Source organism: Hyposmocoma kahamanoa, unplaced genomic scaffold (genome assembly GCF_003589595.1).
Source record: "Hyposmocoma kahamanoa isolate Upper Pololo Valley unplaced genomic scaffold, ASM358959v1 244, whole genome shotgun sequence".
Taxonomy (NCBI): Eukaryota; Metazoa; Arthropoda; class Insecta; order Lepidoptera; family Cosmopterigidae; genus Hyposmocoma; species Hyposmocoma kahamanoa.
Window position 1 is genome coordinate 296,761 of NW_020653761.1, and position 21,400 is coordinate 318,160.

Here is a 21,400-nt window from a genome sequence, read left to right on the forward strand (position 1 = left end):
GAAAAGTGATCGTCAGTTTTCAAAATAATGAGAATAATAATTATAAGAATATTATTTTATTAACAATTATTAGAAACAATAATAAGTTATAGTACACAATAGTATACATATAGAAATCAAGATAATTAATGAAACCTAATTGAATTAAACTAACAATGTCAGGTGCCTACAATAATGCAGGAAATGTCAATTGAAAGGATTCTTAATAACTAATCAATGTAAATCAAAGTATGATAATATGACAAATGTTAAATTCATTAATCAAAATAATATTTTATTTGTTTATGCAGTTCTTTGAATGTACTCTGTTACTGAGTAAATGGATTTTCCCAATAAAAGTTTCTTTAGTTTGCGCCTGAATGTTTCCTCACAACATTTACTTTTTAGTTCGGCAGGCAGGCGCTCGATATATTTCTAAATAAACCTGTATTTAGTCGTCTCCAGTTATCTCACCGTGCAAAAGGCATGGTGGATAAACCAAGTTCTATATTTAAAGGTAAAACGAACTCGACAGAATTGTACACGCATGAGTTTTATACGAATTACACTTTTAGAGCATCATCGTGATCGACTGGCACAATGAGGATTGAGGTCTTCACACGTTTTCTGAGGGTTGTGACCTTTCTGCAATGTGCAGGTTTCATCACGATTTAGAACTTTCAGTCTCGCTGCATTTCGGCACGCGGCGCGGTCTCGGAAATCTTGCGAAAAACAACTTTCGAGATTGTTTTGAAAATAATTTTTCATACGTTAGACTAGGCATTTAGGTCGTCAAAACAGGATATTTTAATTAAGTTTTTTCGAGGGTTATGACCTATCTTCGATGTGCAGGCTTCATTATGCTAATCATATGCTTTCAGTCTCGCGGCATTCCCGCGTCCCGGGAAAAACGAGTTGTAAAAGTTTCCAATACTTATAGACTAGGCATTTAGGCTTTCACAACACAAATTTAAAATAAAAAATAATTTAGGAAAATTATTAGTCGGTCAATGACATGTCGTCGAAAAATTCGAACCAAGACCTCTAACTTGAGAAGCAACCGTATCTTCAACTAGACTAAAATCGTAACTTTCAAAATGCTTCACAACTGTTCGCAAACTTCATACAAATCTGATATCGGCTGAGTAACGGCGAAGCGGGTATACTAAACTATGGAAAACGGTTTACCTCAGACAGCTAACTATCAGCTGTCGGTGAAGATTAAAAGCAAAATGCCTTACGGTCAAGAAACATCACATGGCATATTAAATTCCACCAAGTGTATATTTTATAAGGTCTGACCAATCACCTTATAAAATATACAATACCATTTCTTTTTTGTACAAAGCTCTACGTTATGGCGTTCGAAGCAGAATAAAAAGTGACATAGCTTAACCAGTGACTGAGTGGATGTATTTGCCAGTAAAGGCAGTAGTTTAGTTACTTTTAGTAGCAGTAAAGCTTCTTGTGAAAGAGTTCGTCCAGGGAAGTACTGCCTTACCTATTCCTGTCGCCAAGAAATAACATAAGCATTACTGCATTCCGGTTTTGAAGAGTAAGTAAGGGTGCTGGTGAAATTACAGGTACATGGAACTAGTCAACTTATGTGTCAGGGTGACGGGCGCAGGGCAGTGCCCCTCAGATCTTTGCGATTTAATGCTCTGAGCTACAACTTACAACTATTATGGACACGCGTATCGCTTACAACCACGCGCACGACTTGTTCGTCTTGTCATTGTGTCATTAAAAAACATCAAAAACCATGTTAAATCCCACGAGGTGCGGTTGTCACACCTTTATAAAAGGTACAATATTTTATAAGAGACATATATTTATTCCAGAGAATAACATAAAAAGAAGACAATACTTATTCCAGAGCATTCTCGCGCAGTCTCGTCCCGTATCGTAGGTATCTAGCTTGTATGTCACACAATCGACATTCTTTTTGTTTACGAACCTGTGTAAATAAATACTAAATAATATAAATAAAATATCCCAACTCACTTAATAGAAAAGGAACACACTATTTAATTTATTACCCGGTTTCATTCACACAGTCGCATCCACATATAAATAACGTACCATCCTCATACCACACACACCATTAACGCGACTGAGCCCCAGCTACACATTCAAACATACACACCAATACCCACATACCCGAATAGATACAAGCGCAGCCAGACTATCGATGACGAATTTAGTTTATGTTACATTGTATTAAAACATGTTTTGTATGATTCTTTATAAATTTGTTATAAAAAAATGTTATGTACAATTTCGTTACAAAAATCATCTTCCATTCAGTTCCGCAGCAATGTAAACTGAGCCTAAAAAGTGACATAGCATAACCTGTGACCGAATGTACTTTATCATGTACCCCTCTCAAAATGTCAAAGAGCGCACGAACGGACGGACATTTCAGAAAAGATAAAAAAATTAGGTTTAGCTTTTACTACTTTATATTGTTTGCAATTAAACTTTACTTAATTACATATGAATAGTTAGTATGATGGTTGCTGTTCCATTGTGCTGGACGGATCTAATCTGTGTCTGTGGCTCACAGGTTAAAAAACCCTGGGTTAACAGTACTGGAGTAAGAATAAATTAAATTTCGATTTATTTTTTCAATCTGCGGCCGGAAATGAACTTCACTATAAAGTAAAGCATATTAAACGTAACAGCGAAATAATATGTTTCAATTTGCGAGGTGTCGAGTGTGTTCACTGTAATGACCGAGAGTTTTCCCATTGCCTCCGTTCTCAGCAATCATCCAATTATGTGTGCACGCAGCTTTAGTGACAATCATTGACTATTTGAAGTGTGAGACTTGTTTTATCTATCTCATCGTATCATTTCATACGAACAGTGGATTATAAAATGATGGTAATATGGCAATGACAATGACTTGACTGAAAACGAAGAGAATAAGTTTGACAGATGAACAGCGTCAGTCTCCAGACTGGCATTAAGCAGAGTCGCGTCCTTTTTATGGTAGGAACACGTATTAATTAATTTTTTACGTTAAGAGTCGATACTACCTCAGCTCGCATGTCGAGTGGCAGGGACACGGGCGGGCTGTATTTCAGAATTATTTTTTTTCACAAAACGAAATTAAAGCCATTTGAAAAATGTATATCGTGTACCATACGTGTTCTATTTAGCTCTGTTGTTATAAAAAAAAATATTGTTATATGAAAAGTATCTATTGAATACAACTTTTTTCTTATAAAATTTCGAGGTAAGTTTGTGTTTATTTTTCTATCGTGAAAATTTTTAAATATTGTGTTTTCTCACCGTATGGTAATCAGTGAATATCCTCAATTTTACTATATATTTTTTCTAAAGTGATTGATTCAACAGTTTCAGAGTTATGCAGAATCAACAAAAGCCACTTGAGGTTGTATTTACTCTTAACAGTTTTTTGTTAACCGTACAAGTGTTAAACCAAGGCTTGTATATTATACTCTTGGTATAGATATAAATAAAGCTACATATGATCATACGTCAGAGCTTTTATCAACATTAAAGTCATAAAAATAATACGACTCATGTAGCTCGGTTTATGGATATATAACAAATATATTATATGTGAAATTTCGTGAGTGTTATACACTTCCGGACACATAATTCGAGCCACCACGCATTTTCAGTATTAAGTGCCCTAAGCATAAACAATGTTTGATCAGTAAAAACTATTATGCAATTTTGAAACTGGTATACTAAACGTCTTTTCCGAGTGAAAGTTTTTTCTTCGACGATAACACTATTTTCGCATTCTAGCACTTTACGACAAAAATTCGAGATGGCTCGAATTATGTGTCCGGGAGTATATTTAAGCATAAAAAAGTTATCGACTAGTTTCGTTCGTAGCCCTTCTCTTCTGAAAAGTTGTCATTTTGTAGATGTGGCCTTTTTACACCGAGTGTGTGATATAGCTGGCTCAATATCTGGAAGGAGGAAATATTTTTCCTAAATTGTATTACACGGAATGAGAAGTCAATAAGCTACGTCAGGAAAACAGAAGTGATTCAACATTTTATTTTTAATCGTGATGCTCGAAATATTTTGAACAGAAACAAAACAATACGACAGTTAGGGGCAGGGGTTGTCAGCCAAAGAAACAAAGTTCTCGCTTGAGTGAAGCACAAAAGGATACCCAGTGGACCGAACGCTTTGAACTACCAAACTAGTTGGGGATTTTCTAGCGTAAATTCTTCGACAGGTGATAAAACTTCAATGGAATCTGAACACAGGGATCTTGTCATAATGTACAATGGAATTATCCATTTAATTCTGTGGGTAATAATTATATCAAATAACACCATGTAACATGATCTTTACTTCCGGGTTATCAATATGATTTGATCTAACTGGTTCTAACATAAAAATACGGAAAAACTTCATTTACCTGTAAAAATTTTGCTTTTGTAGTTCAGGACAAGGAAAAGTTGAAATTTGCATAACATACCTGTTTTAGCGTATTGTATGGTTGGCAAGAATCAATTATAATATTATTTACATCATATAATAAATAAGAAATACTGTTCTAATTGAAATGATATCATTCATCAACGCATTTATATATCCCACTGCTGGGCACGGGTCTCCTCTAGTAATTGTTGGAAAGCTCACACGTTTTCCGAGGGTTGTCAACCGTCTTCGACATGCAGGTTTCATCACGATGTTTTCGTTCACCGAAAAGCTCTTGATAAGTTTAAAATTAAAGTTCGCACAGAAATTCCGTGAAACTCAAGAGGTGCAAGCCCGGAATGAAACCCACGGCTTCTGCTTACGAGGCGGATAATCCAACCAGTAGGCTACCACTCTAATGATGAATGAAATTAGAAAAGCAGTTTTAAAATTACATTTAAAATAATATGCTCGAGTTGAGCTGGAAATTTTTCTTTTTATACAAACTTTTCGAGGACGAATACCATTCAGAATGTTTAAACTTTGTTTTACAAAGATGTGGTCAGATTTCTTTTTGGCTGCTTAATACTCGCTCATTTCTTTTACTGCCATCGTAATGTCGTCGTGGGGCTGTTTGTTTTTGAATCCAGTTATTTGAGAATCGGTATGCAGATTCTGTAATTCGATCGAAAGTTTAAATATCTGTGTTTCCTTACCTGATTATCAGATTTTGAAATTCCTGTTTCAATACACTTTGCAACAATAAGAACCGCTCTAATAAGCCTTGCTCTATTCTCTTCTTAAAGGTATTTGTTTTTGTCGTTCCCTCATTGTTGAGAATTGGAATCTTGAATATCTTTCTTTTATTTTATTACAATGAATACACATTATTTAAGTGTGCATGCTCCATCGTCGACCATCGTCACTTTCCATCAGGTGAGATGGAGGTTAAATGCACGCTGACGAAATGATAAATGACGATATGTGACACGTACCTTGTCTTTTTACCACCTGTTAAGGTATATTTTAATTAACAACATTGTTAGACGGAATAAAACAATGAATGCATATTTACCACAACCGTTATTTGCAAATTAGAAAAAGAAATACTCATGTAATAATCAAGTACGTTTACTGTGCCTACGATGTGCTGTGTTCCTTACACAACCATTAAAAATAAAAACAACAGTTACTTCACTCATCTTATATATGTAAAAAAGTTCGTAAACTTTAAGAAAGCTCTACAACGGAATATGTATACGAATTTTCTATTCCAAAGCCATTTAAGGAACTTTTTACAAAATATATCGGATGACGAATGAAAAAAAAAGCATGTACAAGAAAACATACTTACGGCAAGTTAATGTATTTGTAACTATTACTGGTGGTACAGTTCTTTCTTGAACTCACGCCTCTAGCCATTTCTGCCCCAAAACAGCTTTTCTGTGTTCTGAATTGAAGGATAGGGAGAAATGTTGCGAAATTGGGAAAACTTCTTTGTATAATAAACATCTTTAGACAATGGTAACCTCTTTCACCGGGTAAGCCGTTTAACTGTTTGCAAGTTTTGAGAAACAAGGACCACACAGAAAGTACAGTGTTAACATGCTAAAATTCCCACCCGTTCAAGCTTAACGTAAGCAAAGGAAGTTTAAACAAATCAACAGGGCTGTAGAGATGTTGCGACATGACAAATATTCAAAACGAATAATCCATTTGGACGAAGCACTCAAGCTCAAGCAAGCTAAATACTGCCATCGTTCACGGAGGCTGTGCAAATATTCGCTGGGTGAATGTGATATCGTCAAGGTAGAGTATACGGTTTGTGAGAAAAGGTTATAAACTAAGACGTAATGTGTTAAATAGCTGTGGTATTTAAACATATATAAACAAAGAAATAAATCAAAATTATTTTTTGGCAATTAAGGTCCAAAGTTTTGCATACTTCAGGCATATTCATATTCATATTCATATTCATTTATTCATTGCCACCATATGTTAGAAAAGGTCTTAACTTAAATACATGTGTTCATATGGACCCCGTTAGGGCACTGCAAGATTTAACAATTTGAGAGAGGAACTTAATATAATATTACCTACTCACTTTCACACATTCACATACCACATTTATATTATTATATTTACAGTGTAATAACTATAATTTTATATTTATTTTCTACCTATACAATTCAAATAATAATGGAATTAAAACATAAATTTAACTCTTGACATATAGTTATAAAATTGCAACATAGAGCTTATGTAATCTAAAATACACAAACGAGGTAATAGCATAGCATCTACAATCATATAACGAATATATTCTATTTTAAACGAAATTTTATTATAATATTAAAACGAATACGAATAGCTACTCGAATTTGTCTGAAAAAAATTCCTCTATAGAATAGTAGCATTTTTTAATTAACATATGTTTTAGATGTTTAATAAACGTTATGTATTTTTCGTTACTTTTGATTTTATTTGGGATTTTATTATAAATTTTTATCAACATACAATGCGGGCTATTAGTAAATAATTGCAATTTTGAAAAGGGTACATGTATGTGGGTAAGAAAATATGTAGATTAATTTTAAGCAAATAGAATAATCTGTAGATGAGTGTACTCGAATAAGGATTTGCAAGAGTTGTTTAAAAAATTAATTTTGTATAAACAAAATTATGAAGTTAAAAAAGTTGGAGTGTACCTATTATTTGCGTGGTGTTAGTACTGGTTTTAATTAAATCTTGAAATCTGCCAATTTGGAGTTAATACTTTATTTGAATATACAGCGATGTGTTTAGGTTGTCGTAGGATTTATGCGGATTGAAGGGATGCGAAAGAAGTATGTCAAGATTATGATTCTTGCTTTAGAATAGAATACGTTTATTTGCCAGAATACAGTTAATATACAGATCTTAAAAAAATAGGCGCTTTGTCGTCGAGTTGCGGATACCAGGCCGTTGCACCAAGTACCAAGTATACAGATCTTAAATTAATTTAGGTACAATGTATTCAACCTGCAAGCAGGTGTGCAAATGTAATAGAATTTATATGTCTTGTGTACAGTTAATTGCATGTTAATTAGTATTTGTAAAGTCGAAATATTCTTTATTACTATAGAAGCAATGTGTCAAAAGCAATTTTGTCAATTGTAGGTTAAAAGTAAGTCCTTGTAGTAATTTAATGTCATTTGGTAAATTATTAAAAATCTTGATGCACATGTTGAAGCAGTTATTCGTATAAATTATTTTATGGCAGCGAAGTTGGTATAATTGATTAATAATTTTAGCTCCAGTTTGACGTTGAATTATTTCGCCACGTATTTCGAAATGTTGAGACTGAGTCTTGACAAACACACAGATGTTTCTAATATACATGCTGGCTTTCTTTTTTTATGATACCATGTGACGGGACAAACAAGTTGTACGCCTAGTGGTAAACGATACGCCTGTTCATAGCAGTTGCAGTATTGCATTGCCACTGCGCCCGTCGCTCTGAGACATAAGTGGGAAAAGTTCCGTGTACCTGTAATTTCACTTGCACTCCTACCCTTCAACACCGGAAAGCAGTAATACTCTCATTACTGACAGCGTCAGAAATAGGTAAGGCGGCAGGCGGCTTCCCTGAACGACCTCTTTCACCAGGAGCTCTAACTGCTACTCGTACTAACATTTGGTAAGAGGAAATTCTTTTCCTGACTGGTAGACGGGCTTGAGGTTCTATCTGCTAATCACGGGAAATACTAAATGAAATTTTAGTTATTCTTATAAGTTATATAACACTTTCTTTTTAACCGACTTCAAAAAAGGAGGAGGTTCTCAATTCGACTTTCGGATTCGTTACGCGATAACTCCGGTATTTGTTAACCGATTTTCATGATTCTTTTTTTGTTGGAAAGAGGGTACCTCCATAGTGGTCCTATTTCATTTTGAAGAAAATCATCCACCTCTAAGGGTGGCTGATCACGCATGAACATTCATTTTTATAAATAGCGCCTAAATTTTACCTAAGGAGCAATTATTTTAATGGTTGGTTTTGCTATTTTCCAATTCAAGGCGTTTTTCTCTCAATATACTTTGAGTAGTGAGAACCGATTTTTATTATTTTTAGGTCAAATCCTTTATAGTGGCGAACTAGGAGATATTTAAATTAAACTTGGCAAATAGATGTAATTCCACGTACTTTTGAGGTCGGTTTTTTTACAAGCTATCAATTCATATTATGTCGGAATAAGATAGCGTCGACTGCATATTCAAGATAAAAGGTATAGGTATAGGACATATCGATTGCAAACAAAAATGGTTTGGCTTAAGTTACACGTGTATATATAAAGTGAGTGTAGTGTGTCGGGAAAACATGAGTGATGATGGTAAAGCCGTAAGTCCACATGACTAGGATAGTCATCGACAATTAAAGAAGATAGATATGTTTGTTTTTAAGCTGGCTATTGCCGCTTGCCAATATACCCGTGATAATTTCGGACGGAACATGAGCAAAGCGAGCAAGAAATTCATAGATCGAGTTTGGACCAAAACCGTAGGTATTTCAAACGATTATCATTAGTTACAGGTTTCTTACTATGTTATGACTTTTTATCCTTTTTTGTGGTTTATTCTTCGTTATAGAATATTGGGAATAAGTAACATATTCATATTATATAATAAGATTATACGAGTTGATTACAGTTATCATCACGATATAAATACTACATAGTTCAGTCCATATTTTGACGACCTCGGTGGCGGTTTACAATGTGGGTGCCGGATGCGGTGGTCCCGGGTTCGATTCCCGGTAAGATCAATATGGGAAATCAACGTTTAATTGGTTCTAGTCTATGTCTTCTTGGAAGTGTCCCAGAATGAACTCCGTTGCTCTATAGGAAATTCCCGAGTTTGAGACCAGGTTTGTGGTTGTCCAGCACATATTAAAAATATATATTTTTTCACTGTTTATCGACTTCAATGATCGTGTCCCATCACTGGCTCACGAAGTTTGACATGTGTCATTCTCATCAAGCGAAATTTTATGGAAAAAATCTATGATAATTGTAAAATCTTCAAAGTTATAGCGTAAATATATACAAAAAATAGTTACATTGGTTACATTGTGACAATCCAATCGCAAAATTCAATTCTCCTATTCGTTGTTGACGTCGGCTTGAAGTTACGAATTCGAAAACTAACAATAGATACTTGTGCCGGGAGCCCTGACACACAAAGCTGGCCGACAAAGGAGTAATTCCGACCAATGATGGTCTACTACCACCACACCAATATATGGATATGTCATTGTACGATGATTGGCCAAAGGTTATTTTGAGAAATCTGCATTTGGACAAATTGCATTTGCAATCGCACAAAGTCGTAAAGGCGTCTTTACACCTTTCCACTCTCCCTCGAAGCGATATAATGGAATTGAATAAACATTTAATATGATAAATAGATAGATAAAATAACAAGATAGATAAAATGTTTAATATCTTCCCACAAGCTCACACACACAGCATATTAAATAATTAAAAAACAAATAGACGCAAAACAGAAACTAAAATTGACAGTGAAAACAAAAAACGACAAAAAGACAACAACAACATTAACACATTTGTAAGTCCCACTTCTGGCGAGGGATTGGGCTATAGTCCGCTACGCTAGGGCTGGAGATTTGACACGTATTCCAAGGGTTGTGAAACTTCTTCGACGATGCAGCTTTCATCACGTTTTCCTTCTCCGAAAAAAGCTCATGGTAAATTTCTAATTAAATTTCACACACAAATTCCGAAAAATTTAGACGTGCGATACGAATCCACGGCCTCTGCTTGAAAGGTGTTGTGTCAAACCACACGAGACAACGCAGAAACAATGCAAGGTTTTCTACATTGACCCGGCCGGGGATCGAACTCAGGGGTTTAAAGATAGCAATACCATGAAAACTGGTGTGCAAGCCACTCGATCACAGAGGTTACGTATCCATATAACATATTTATATAACGTTTAATGGAATGATAATCTTTGATCTTGTAACATTTATTTTGATAATTGTAATTGCGATTTTTTTTATTAAATATTTTACTTTATTTCTTTTCAATTGAATAACTTTCTGTGACGATTATCAAATTTCTCAACTCCTTTATTTTTTATGTTCCATTTTATGATTTTTTATTTTTAACTCTCACACATTCGTACACCCACATCGCGTGAATAAATATACACTATTCGTTTTCTTATTTTTAGTTTGCTGTTGATGCACCACATCGTGCTACTCCAATGATGATTGCTGAAAACCGGTGCTTTGTTTTTTGGCAAAGCTCGCACTGAGCTATGACCTTTTGGCTAGCTGCAGCACACACAAAGTTATTGTTATCTTTAATTTTATATATTTAATTTTGAAACCGTGGTAGCTTAATGGTTTGACTTACTACTTCTCAAGCAGAGGACGTGGGCCCAAATCCGCGGACTCGCATCTCTGAGTTTGTTGAAATTTATGTGAGAAATTTCATTTGAAATTTACAATGAGTTTTTCGGAGAAGGTAAACATCATGTGAAAGCTGCTCGTCGAAGCTCCATAACCCTCGAAAAACGTGTGAAGTCCCCAAGGAGCGTTATGCCAGCAGTGTAGTGGACTAAGGCGTAAAACCTCGACTGAGAGGAGACCCGTGCCGATTAGTGGGACGTATAAATGGGTTCATGATGATGACGATGAGATAACTACATATAATGGCTCTTCCCTCGGCACGCTCTCTCAACTCGCATTCTCACACACGCATGTTAATTGTTAGTACTTATAACACTGGACTTTTTTAAGGACATATTTCATCTGTTTGAAATATGTACGCCGAGGTCGACGGATATTCAATCAATCAATCAATATATTTTCAAAACAAGCAATTTATTCGTCATCGTAGGTCGTAATATGATAGGATGCACAGACTTATTTAACACAATTATAATGCACCTCTTACAGAGGCATACTAAAATTTTCAATTATGCCTTTCAAGGTCAAGTAATAATTCTATTCGATGTCAGAAGAAAATTTAAATTCATCCTATTATGTAATATTAAATTATAAGCGTATTATAAACTCGCTACGTAAAAATCTCGTACTTTACAATTAAATAATACGTATAGTGTCATGGACGTATCTACATGCATAATGTAGGTGTGAGGACATCACAGAACAAATAATGTTGTAAATAAATAAAAACTATGTAAGCCTTCGTAATGCATATTGTAGAGATAATGATCAAATAAATTGTAGGTAGAGATTATCTCATTCAGTTGATTCATAGAACGGGTCAAGGTGAAGATTCTAGAAAAAGCAATAATTTTGTAAAATTTAATTAATATGGTGAACCTTTGAACGATGATTGGAATATAAGTGAATTACCTGTTCCGTAAATTTCGATCCAAGAAGTATAGAGTGATTGAAAAGTTTTGATAGTCCCTTGAGCGTCGTGGTGCGAAAGATGACGTACTGACCAGGACATAATACATACAATCGTTATACTGACGACATAAAGTTATGGAGCGAATGTAAATGCAACATGACAAACACAGGGATTGAGTAGACCTATAGAACTACCGACCAGGATGCTTTTAAAAAAGGCCAAGTTAAAAGTACCAAAAATAAACGAGCATGTACGAAGAGTTTGATGCGAGTAGAGGCGTAAAAAGTTAATAGCAGTAGAGCTCCTTGTGAAAGAGTTCGTCCAGGTAAGTACTGCTACCTTACCTATTTCTGCCGTCAACCGTAATTTGAGCATTACTACGTTCCGGTGTGGAAGGGTGAGGCTGATGGTGAAATTACGGGCACATGGGATTTTTGTAATTTAAAGCTCTGAGCGGCACTGTAGCTATTATGGATAGGCGTGTCGCTTACTACCAGGCATACGACTTGTTCGTCCCATCATTTGGTATTATAAAACATTTTTATCGGGTGTCTGCCTACCCAGTAGTTTGTGACAAAGGGTTATAAACTAAGACGTAACGTGTTTAATAATTGTGGTACTTAAACATAAATGTGATTAGATTGTCGTAGGATTTATGCGGATTGATGGGATGCGAAAGAAGTATGTTAAGATTATGATTTTTGCTTTCTTTTTTATGATACCAAGAGGACGAACGATAAACGGTGGTAAACGATACGCCTGTCCACAACAGTTACAGTGTCACTCAGAGCTTTATAAATCACAAAGATCTGAAGGGCACTACCACTGCACCCGTCACCCTGAAACATAAGTTGACAACTCCGATGTGCCTGTAACTCTTAACTTAACTGTTGTTAACTTACCATTCAAAACCGGAACGCAATAATGCTTACCTCTCCCCTTCAGAAATAGGTAAGATGGTTTGCTTCCCTAGACAAACTCTTTCACAAGGAACTCTAGTGCTACAAAAACGAAATGTATTTATGATGAATTGAATTTGCCCCCCTATACATATAAACTACTGTTCCATAAACCGAGTTAATTTTAACTAACTTATTTCTTTCTAAGCCCGAGTCAAGATTACAAATAACTCGCCGTTAGTTAAATATTAATCAGTCAATAGTCAATTTCAAAAAGAAACGTGTTAATATTTTCCGAAGTTACCGAAGTTAAACCTACAATTTTAGGTAACTGTGTCGAAATAAATTACATGTTATACAGTGTTTTAACGTTTATAAGTGAACAAGTGGGACGAATGAACTGTTTAGTGGGATAATGGCCGGTCCAACTACGGCCGGAAATGCAAACACAGGCGTTGAGGTAAACGTGTTAGTTAATTGGTTTAAACACTACGACCCCGTTAACTTCGAATACATGACGTACAGATGTCGTACTTAGTTAAACTTAAAAAGTACAAATCGACAGCAATATTATCAGAAATGCTGTTTAAATTCTCCAAAAGAAAGCTAAATATATGAGTGGGTGAGGATGACGTCAGAGTTTTCAAGGAGTATTATTTCGGGAGTTTATCTAACCGATGTATTTACTTAACTCGCAATGTAGCGATGAAATTCTTGTTTATAGTAGAAAAACATAGTATCAATTGTTTGAAATCTGTTCTTTGTAAAAGAATTAAAATTGTGGAGCAAATATTACGCATAAAATTGGGTAAAACGAAAATTAGTTGAGAACGCACTGCATTTTCCAGCAAACGCAGAGTTAATGACCCTTTTCGTTTCCACAACTGGCACCACACAAAGTACTTTTATATACGGTGTTTTTGTAAATACTTTTTGGTTTTGTTTCTCTGCTATCAATTCTAGTTCTTTTGTTTTATAATTTTTTTCTAAATATTAGTTGTTATTTTTTTCCTTCCGTGGTATCGTTTATGGAAATGAAATTCTCTCTAAACTAAGTCTTATCTTTATTTCTTTCTAAACTAAAATTGAACAGTGCGGCAAGATTATATTATCACTGCTGTAAAACTAGGCAGTGACCATGTTTTGATTATGATCACAGATATATTAACCTAGACAAATTACGTGTTTGATCCTAAGGATTTGCAAAATTGGAAGAACTTAAGCATGAAAAGAACCAAGAGAGAGACAAGGAGGTGCTAATGAACACCATAACAATACCAAGAGATTACCATTAGACCGTTCCCAGAATATATCATTTCCGATTCCTGGCAAGCAACAATTTTGGAATGCATAATGGCTCTCTAGAGCAACTGAAATGCACGTGCGTTAGCCCTTTTTGACATAGACAAAACGTCTGTTCCAACCAAGTGCTACTAAGATTAAATACCACATTGTGTGAATTTTCGTGTCCAATCCCATGAAGCCATGCAACAACTTGGGCATAGTAACAACCATGAACGTCTATAATGCTAGAACTAGGAATAATAATAATGATGCACACACTCGTAGCCCCGCACCAGGGAAACCCTGTATCGCGGGTGCCATGGACTCACACATCGATAACCACCAGTTACACCCAAACTCACGAGAGAAATAAATGCAGGTTCTCCCGGCCTGGGAATCGAAACGTCCTGGGTGGCAGTCCAGCTTGGTAACCGTTCGACCACAGAGGCACTTAATGACAGTGGAAGGCTGTCTACAACCTAGTACCACCGCTTAGTGATCGCGCTGATCTCAGATTGAAACGAAATATCAGAAATAAAATAACTTCCATTCCACGCTGAAAAAAGTGTTTAAAATAAAGATGTTGTTTAAAGACTAAAACTTTATTCATTAAAAAATTAAATTAATTACAAATATCAATCTGCAACGTAGGCTTCGTCAAGTAGACACAAATATAAATAAGCGTTCGTCACATCGTTTAAAGTGATAATGTAACTTGTTTCCATTTGAGCACCTCAAGTACAATGAATGCAGAAATAATGTTAAATAATGAATTGAATCATGTTGTCTTTGATTTAATTATTGATTTGCCAAATAAGACTTGATCGAAATTCGTTTTTTTCACGTCGCAGTGACATAGAAACGATTCAACTTGATATTGAACCTGATATCCAATCGTCGTAGAAATGTATCAAAGTAAAGTGAGCAGAAAATGCTAAATTAGAGAATATAACTCCCCTTCCAAGATTGTTTATTACGTTTTCAATCAACAACTTTAATAACTTAACTTGAATTCAATCTAAAGGCAATAACGGGCAATCCATCAAGTGTAAATGTAAATAGTTAGGACACATCGATCGGTGTAAGCAGGGCGACTGGTCAAAGAACTTTTATTGATCGAAGACCTGGTAGGTTGAATAGTGGACGACGGCTAGTGTAAAGGAAGAAATGATTCAATTGTTAAATTATATATGTCATTTGGAGCAACATACATCTGAAGCGAAATACATAACAATGTTATAAACATAACCTATATCAACTTTATAACCCCAGCTTCTACAGGCTGTACTCAATTAGCTTTTTTGATGCTTTGATAATGAATCACAAGTATTGATAGGTCTCCTTAATGCACGCCGTCAAAACACTGGGTCACAAAATACACGGGATGTCGTCATACTTCTTTCGACGCGAACTTAAATTACTAGAATTCTGGGCAGAATTTAATTATGCCCGCAATCTCGACACAATTATAAAATTAATTAAATTTCAAAACATATGTATGCTTTTGGAGATATAATGCTGGTTTATAAATAAGTATCGGAAAATTTTGTGAGAAAACGAACACGTAAATTGGAGTTTAACAGAAATGCTGAAAGAGTGTTTCTCGAAGTTCCCTTTATAAAATTGTAAAGTTTAAATAGTAGCGATGTCGCGCTATAGTAATAAGACCACAAGATCTAGAAAACAGCTAAACCGATTTTGACTAAGGCAGCAGACCCAGCGGAAACGCAAGCCGAATTACACGTGTCGAATTTGACAACGTAGCTAATAACTAGCAATATAAGAGCGGTGGTAAGAATCCCCGTGACAGAATTTACCCAAGACTTTAATTTTTAAGTTAAGTTAATTTGTGAATGTTTAACAGCAACACTTCACGTTAAGAGTCGATACTACCTCAACTCGAATTTAAATTTTTCCCGTACTAATACGGTTCATTTTGCTTGAGTCGGACGGTAGGGACACTGACTTTCTTTCACATTTTTTTTTGCAAACATACGTTAAAGCCAAAAGAATGTATATCGTGTAATGTATACGTGTGCTATTTAGTTCCGTTGATATAAAAATAAATCATTAAATACAGCGGTTTTCTTGTAAAATTTCGAGGTAAGTTTGTGTTTTTTTCTATCGTAATTTTTTTTAGGAATCGTGCTTTCACACCGTATAGTCATAAGTATAGTATAGTAGTAAGTATAGTCCACTACTATACTTACTACCCGGGTTCAATTCAAGGACCAATTTGGGTAATGAATCTTGTCTAAATGATTCTGGTGGTAAATAGAATGAAGTCCGTTGCTCTGATATTTATAGTAAAGTGAATTCCCTAGTTTGGTAATTGGTGAGATAGTTTGGTCTTGTTTGGCTCATTATTATTATTATTATTATTATGGATATCTATTTTACCCACATGGCTTAAAAGATTAATTTTGAATTTTTAAATGGGAGAGGCGGTATTCCCCGGCAATAGAACAGTCGCACGAGGTTAGGGACTAAGGTTTAAGAAACTGCGAACAAAACGTGCCATATAGAGCAGGATAGACTTCTGCATTTGTGCTGGAAGCGACATGCCAAATTATTATTATTACACGAATTCAAATAACACTCATGCATACACGTATTGTTTAGGCTCGTTCTTTAAAATTCAATATCAAGGTCACATTTCTACTCTTTCTAGCTAACATAAATATAAGTATCAAATGAAACTGTTCATAGGTAAGTTTATAAGCTCCGTCGAACCATTTGTCTTTGCTGACGGACTTTTCGAACTTTAACAAAAGTCTTTGGTGCGAGGCTTTAATTGCAGAAACAAACTTTCGGACCGTTTTATAGGTAATACGTTATATATACACACATCCACAATATTCTTAAGTTTTTTTTATTTAGCTTAGTGAATATCACATTAGGAGTTCCGCTTCAAAGTATCGACCTTCAAATAAATAATCGATAAACAGCCCACACTACTTGTAATACAGTAGGTAGTAGTGGTACAATACCATTTTAACATTTCAACTATCATTCCACAAAACGATAGTAACTTGTCAGAGTGAGCCAAGGTGATAATAACTCGGCACAAGTTGTAGTGAATCATGAATTTTGTATCGAGTCTGATGAGACACGGCACCGACCCACTTTCGGCGCACGTAGTACTTTTTCTTACGTTCTTTATGGAGTCATTTAGTTATAACAAGGTGTACTGTATTCTTGTAAATACAGAGTTCTTTATAAGTTGGTTATAGGGAGTTACTACACTTATTAAAACGGAATCGGCTTGAGTTGGTCAGAAAAAAATTTACGTCTACGCATAATAATCTTTCAGTCAATACAATTGCAAAGTATCCTAAAATTACTTGACTTAAGATTTAGCGTAAAAAGAGCGAAAAAAACGCAAAACGCATCTCTTTCGCTCTTATTACATGGATATAAAGATTTTTCTGACCGGATTAGTAAGATTCCGTGTTGGTAGATGTGGTGACTCCCTAAAGAAAAAAAATCAGTTTATTTTTAATCGACTTCAAAAAACGGAGGGGTTTTCAATTGGACTGTATGTAATTTTTTGGATGTATGTTACTCGATAACTCGATACGATAACGATTTGTGAATCGATTTTGATGATTTTTTTTTTGTTAGAAAGAGGATACCTCAGATGTGGTCTCATTTAAATTTGAAGAAAATATACCACCTCTAAGGGTGGTAAACTAGGGAATGAATCTCTCCAACAAAAAAAAGAATCATCGTTCACAAATGAGTAATCGAGTAACATACATAGTCGGTTAAAAAAAAGAGCATACAAGTGCGTCATTAATACGAACTGAAATAATTTGAATTAAAAGCGCTTGTGTTAATCACTTATGTGTGCTACCGCAATCTCACTCGTTGTTAACGAGCTTTAGGGCTAGCGCATACCGGCGGACGGCAAGGCAGTGGACATTACATTTATCAATGTATATTTTACGCTATTACAAATTGGAATAAGGTATAAATTTCAATGCTCTGAGATGCAGAGAGAAATTCTGCGTGATACTCCGAGGTCGGTCACAGAACATTACAATTTAGATCTCATATCAATTGTTTTTTTATGATACCAAGTGGCGCCACGTGCACCTGGTGTGTTGGGCGAAACGCCTGTCCATAGCAGTTACAGTGCCACTCAGAGCTTTATATCACAAAGATCTGAGGGACACTGCCACTGCGTCTATCAACCTGAGACATAAGTTGATAAGTCTCATGAGCCTGTATGCAAAAAAGAAAACAATGTGCTCAATATGTTACATACAAAAAGTAATACGTGAAATAGAAAATGAAGTAAAATTAGTTGCTGCGTTACTCGTTATGGAAAAAAAAACGCAACATTAATATAGAACGATTCGTAAAAATATAGCTGATGCGAATTTGATTACCTTGAGTCTAATCTGAGAAAACTTATCTTGCTTTATCGCTTTCCCCGATTCGCGTTTCACGACAACAACACCTACGTTTATAGGAACAAAATTTTAGATTCCGCTGATAAAATTCTGTGTATTATAATTATAAATGCAGTTATGAAATTTGTGGTTTTTCTATGACCGCGGCCATGGATTTTTCCATCCTTTTTTGTATTTTCAGGAGTTTCAAGTCTTTGTGCATTCTTTGCAATAAGTTGTCATGGGTGCCTATCCGTTCACGACATTTTCAACATTCTTCGATAAACCACATTTCGAAGGCTTCTAACCGTTCACGTAACTTGTTGAGTAAGTGTCCATTCTACTTAAGAATTGAAAAAATGTAGCAGCGGTATATGGGGCGCTATTATTAATTTAACAATTTTCTAAAACAAATTCAAACTATTTAAATTAATATATAAAATTTAATAAAATATATATAAAATTTTAAATTTAAATTTTTCGTTGTTTGCTTTTGGTTAAGACTCAATTTTTGTATCAAGTTGTTAGGTTTTCGCAAAGGAACTATTTTTCCGGATCTAAAATCGTTTACTTACATTATTATGTTTTAATTTTTAAGTTCGGAATATTTTGTAAAAATACTTTATATAAAAATGAGCGAAAATCCCTCCACTGCTGTTAAAATGTCAACATAACATAAGTAGGACATAGCTACTTTAATCTTATGTATATTTTGCGTCATTGTCCGCGCGCTTGGTGACAACAAAGGGCGATTTGCATTAAACTCCGGCGCATCTATCCGAGCATTCAACTGTTGCGCTATTGTTATTTATATATACTAATACTTTGTAAGAATGCTTCAATAGTAGGTTGTTTTCTGGGTTTTTACTATTTGATTAGAGACTGTGAAAGTGTTGTGGTAAAATTTAAACATATTTCAATTGATATACACATATAATGTCAGATAATCACCACTCAATTACCTGGTCTCAAATGAAATTGCAAATACAATGAGTATAAAGGGTAAAGTAAGGGGCAAATCTTAGAACACCGAATACAAAACCAATTTTGAAAATTTCCTATCTAAATTGGTCGTACGGCATCGAACGCCCATAGTGCTAACCACTCGCTAAACGTGGTGATCAAATGGTGATGGTAATTATACTTTGCATGCAATTTATTTTTCATTATTGTTGTGATCTTCTTTGCCGCCGACTTGCTATGTATAAGCTGGCTGGCAGTCAGGCTGACTGACGCGGACTGACTTATGGTGGGTTCGTATTCTTATGTTCAGCTGATTATGTCACTTCTAGTGAAGGACTTGACCAGAAGAAAGCTTTGACGGTCAAGATCTTTTTAATCCTATTTGTTCATTATCAGCTGCAATTGTGTCGAATTTATTTTGTTACGTGTGCAACCCTGTCAAAGTCATAATTATATTTCGATTCTCAGCAAATAATTTTATTTCACATTGCGAGTATGTGTGAAAAGGGGGTTTCGTCTGTCTCCAATAAATAATATCTATGTCAGACAGAATTCCGCTCTCCACTTTTAAAGCCACCGTCTGAAGTATCCTCGAGCACGTCGCCGAAGGTTACATATTTTTTAAATATTTAAGTTATCATTGTCACAAAAAGAAATTAATAAAAAAAATCGCTATATTATGGCAGACTATTGATAATACCAACGTAAAAAAACCTAGAATATTATTATGGCAACAATTTTACCGCTCTGTCACTCTTTCGCGGGCAAGTAAAACAACGAAGCGTATGTGTTTTGAACTAAATAATTGGTCATATTGAAAGGATGTTTTTTTTACACCAATGATCAACTAGAATTTAATTAATCGGGTGTTGGAGATCAGGAGACTCGTAGCCCTAGTATCCAACCTTCCTTGAGCGCCTGTATCCCAACCCTTTCACTTATACGGTATATACGTATATACCATGTACACACGCCAGCACATCAAGCTACACATTGACATATCTTGTTCAGTTGCACTGGAGGCGATTTTCGAACAAAAATGTGTAGTCTGGTGTGCCGTTGTCCGTAAATGTGAAGAAACTATTTTTATTAGTTTCCATTGTACCAGCGCCTTAATAAGACAGTGAACAGTATATTTCAAGAAAAGATCTTCTGTGAAAGTCACGACCATCTGCGTTAACATAGAAATAAATGAAGGAACAGTAAAGAATAATTTTGCATACCTGGTCAGGACTTAGCGAACTGTCGCCCGAGGCATTTCGTTCCTGGTTCTGCGCAGTCCTCTCTTGCTTACAAGCCGTGTGGTACTCGAGTCTGGTGCGTTCTACTTTCTGCAGTAGCTTTGCCCACGGTTTCTGTACCTTCTTGAACGCCTCGTCCATTTCTTTACGCTCTTTTAGCTGGATCATTGACTGTGAACAATGAATGTTGATGTCAAATTTCCATGTCTGATAGATTGTTACTTTTTATAGAAGTCGGAAAATAATTCAAATATAAATAACTGCTTCCATGTCGAATAAAATACACACTATATCTCAAAGATAGGCAGCATTCCAGGGGTGGCAAATTCTCCATTTTTAAGTGACGATGTACTTAGGTCATTACAACATTGTTCACTTAATGTAAAAGGCTGATTATAGGGTGAACAAAGAAAATAATAAAAAAAAACAAAAAGACCCTAAAGACAAAAAGATTTTGCACTACCACGCATTTTATGTAATCTAATCCGACCCAATCGAGTGTTGATCAATCAGTAGGAAAATTTGGAAAACACGCCTTGTTTGTTTACGATGCGTGGTCGTGCCATTATGGATAAAAGCCATCGATTGTGGACATGGGCCGAGAAAGTGCGTTGTGTTTGTAAATGTTTCACATTTTAGCATCAAATTGGACATAGGAGGAAGAAAACAGCATAAATTCGCAAAAGGCGTTGTGCTAGTGACGTTAAAATTTGGGTTTTATTCGTGACCATCATCGGGACTGTTAACTCAAAATGAGGTCAACGTTGGAATGAGCTTGCCCAAAAGGTATCTATTTGAAGAAGTCGGGATTTCAAGAATCGTATTCCGGCTCCATA

At 35.3% G+C, this 21,400-nt stretch overlaps 1 protein-coding gene across 5 annotated transcripts in view; it reads right to left on the minus strand.

The window, feature by feature from the left end:
* Positions 1–21,400, minus strand: part of LOC113228840 (protein kinase C and casein kinase substrate in neurons protein 2) — a 193,779-nt gene that overhangs the window by 37,738 nt on the left and 134,641 nt on the right. For 4 of the 5 annotated variants that reach the window (XM_026462255.1, XM_026462254.1, XM_026462251.1 and 1 more), the window contains exon 5: positions 20,547–20,735. The exons of the other annotated variant lie outside the window; for it this stretch is intronic. In XM_026462255.1, coding sequence (XP_026318040.1) covers positions 20,547–20,735 — 189 coding nt within the window. The remainder of the gene's footprint in view (positions 1–20,546; positions 20,736–21,400) is intronic. 5 annotated transcript variants of the gene reach the window in all.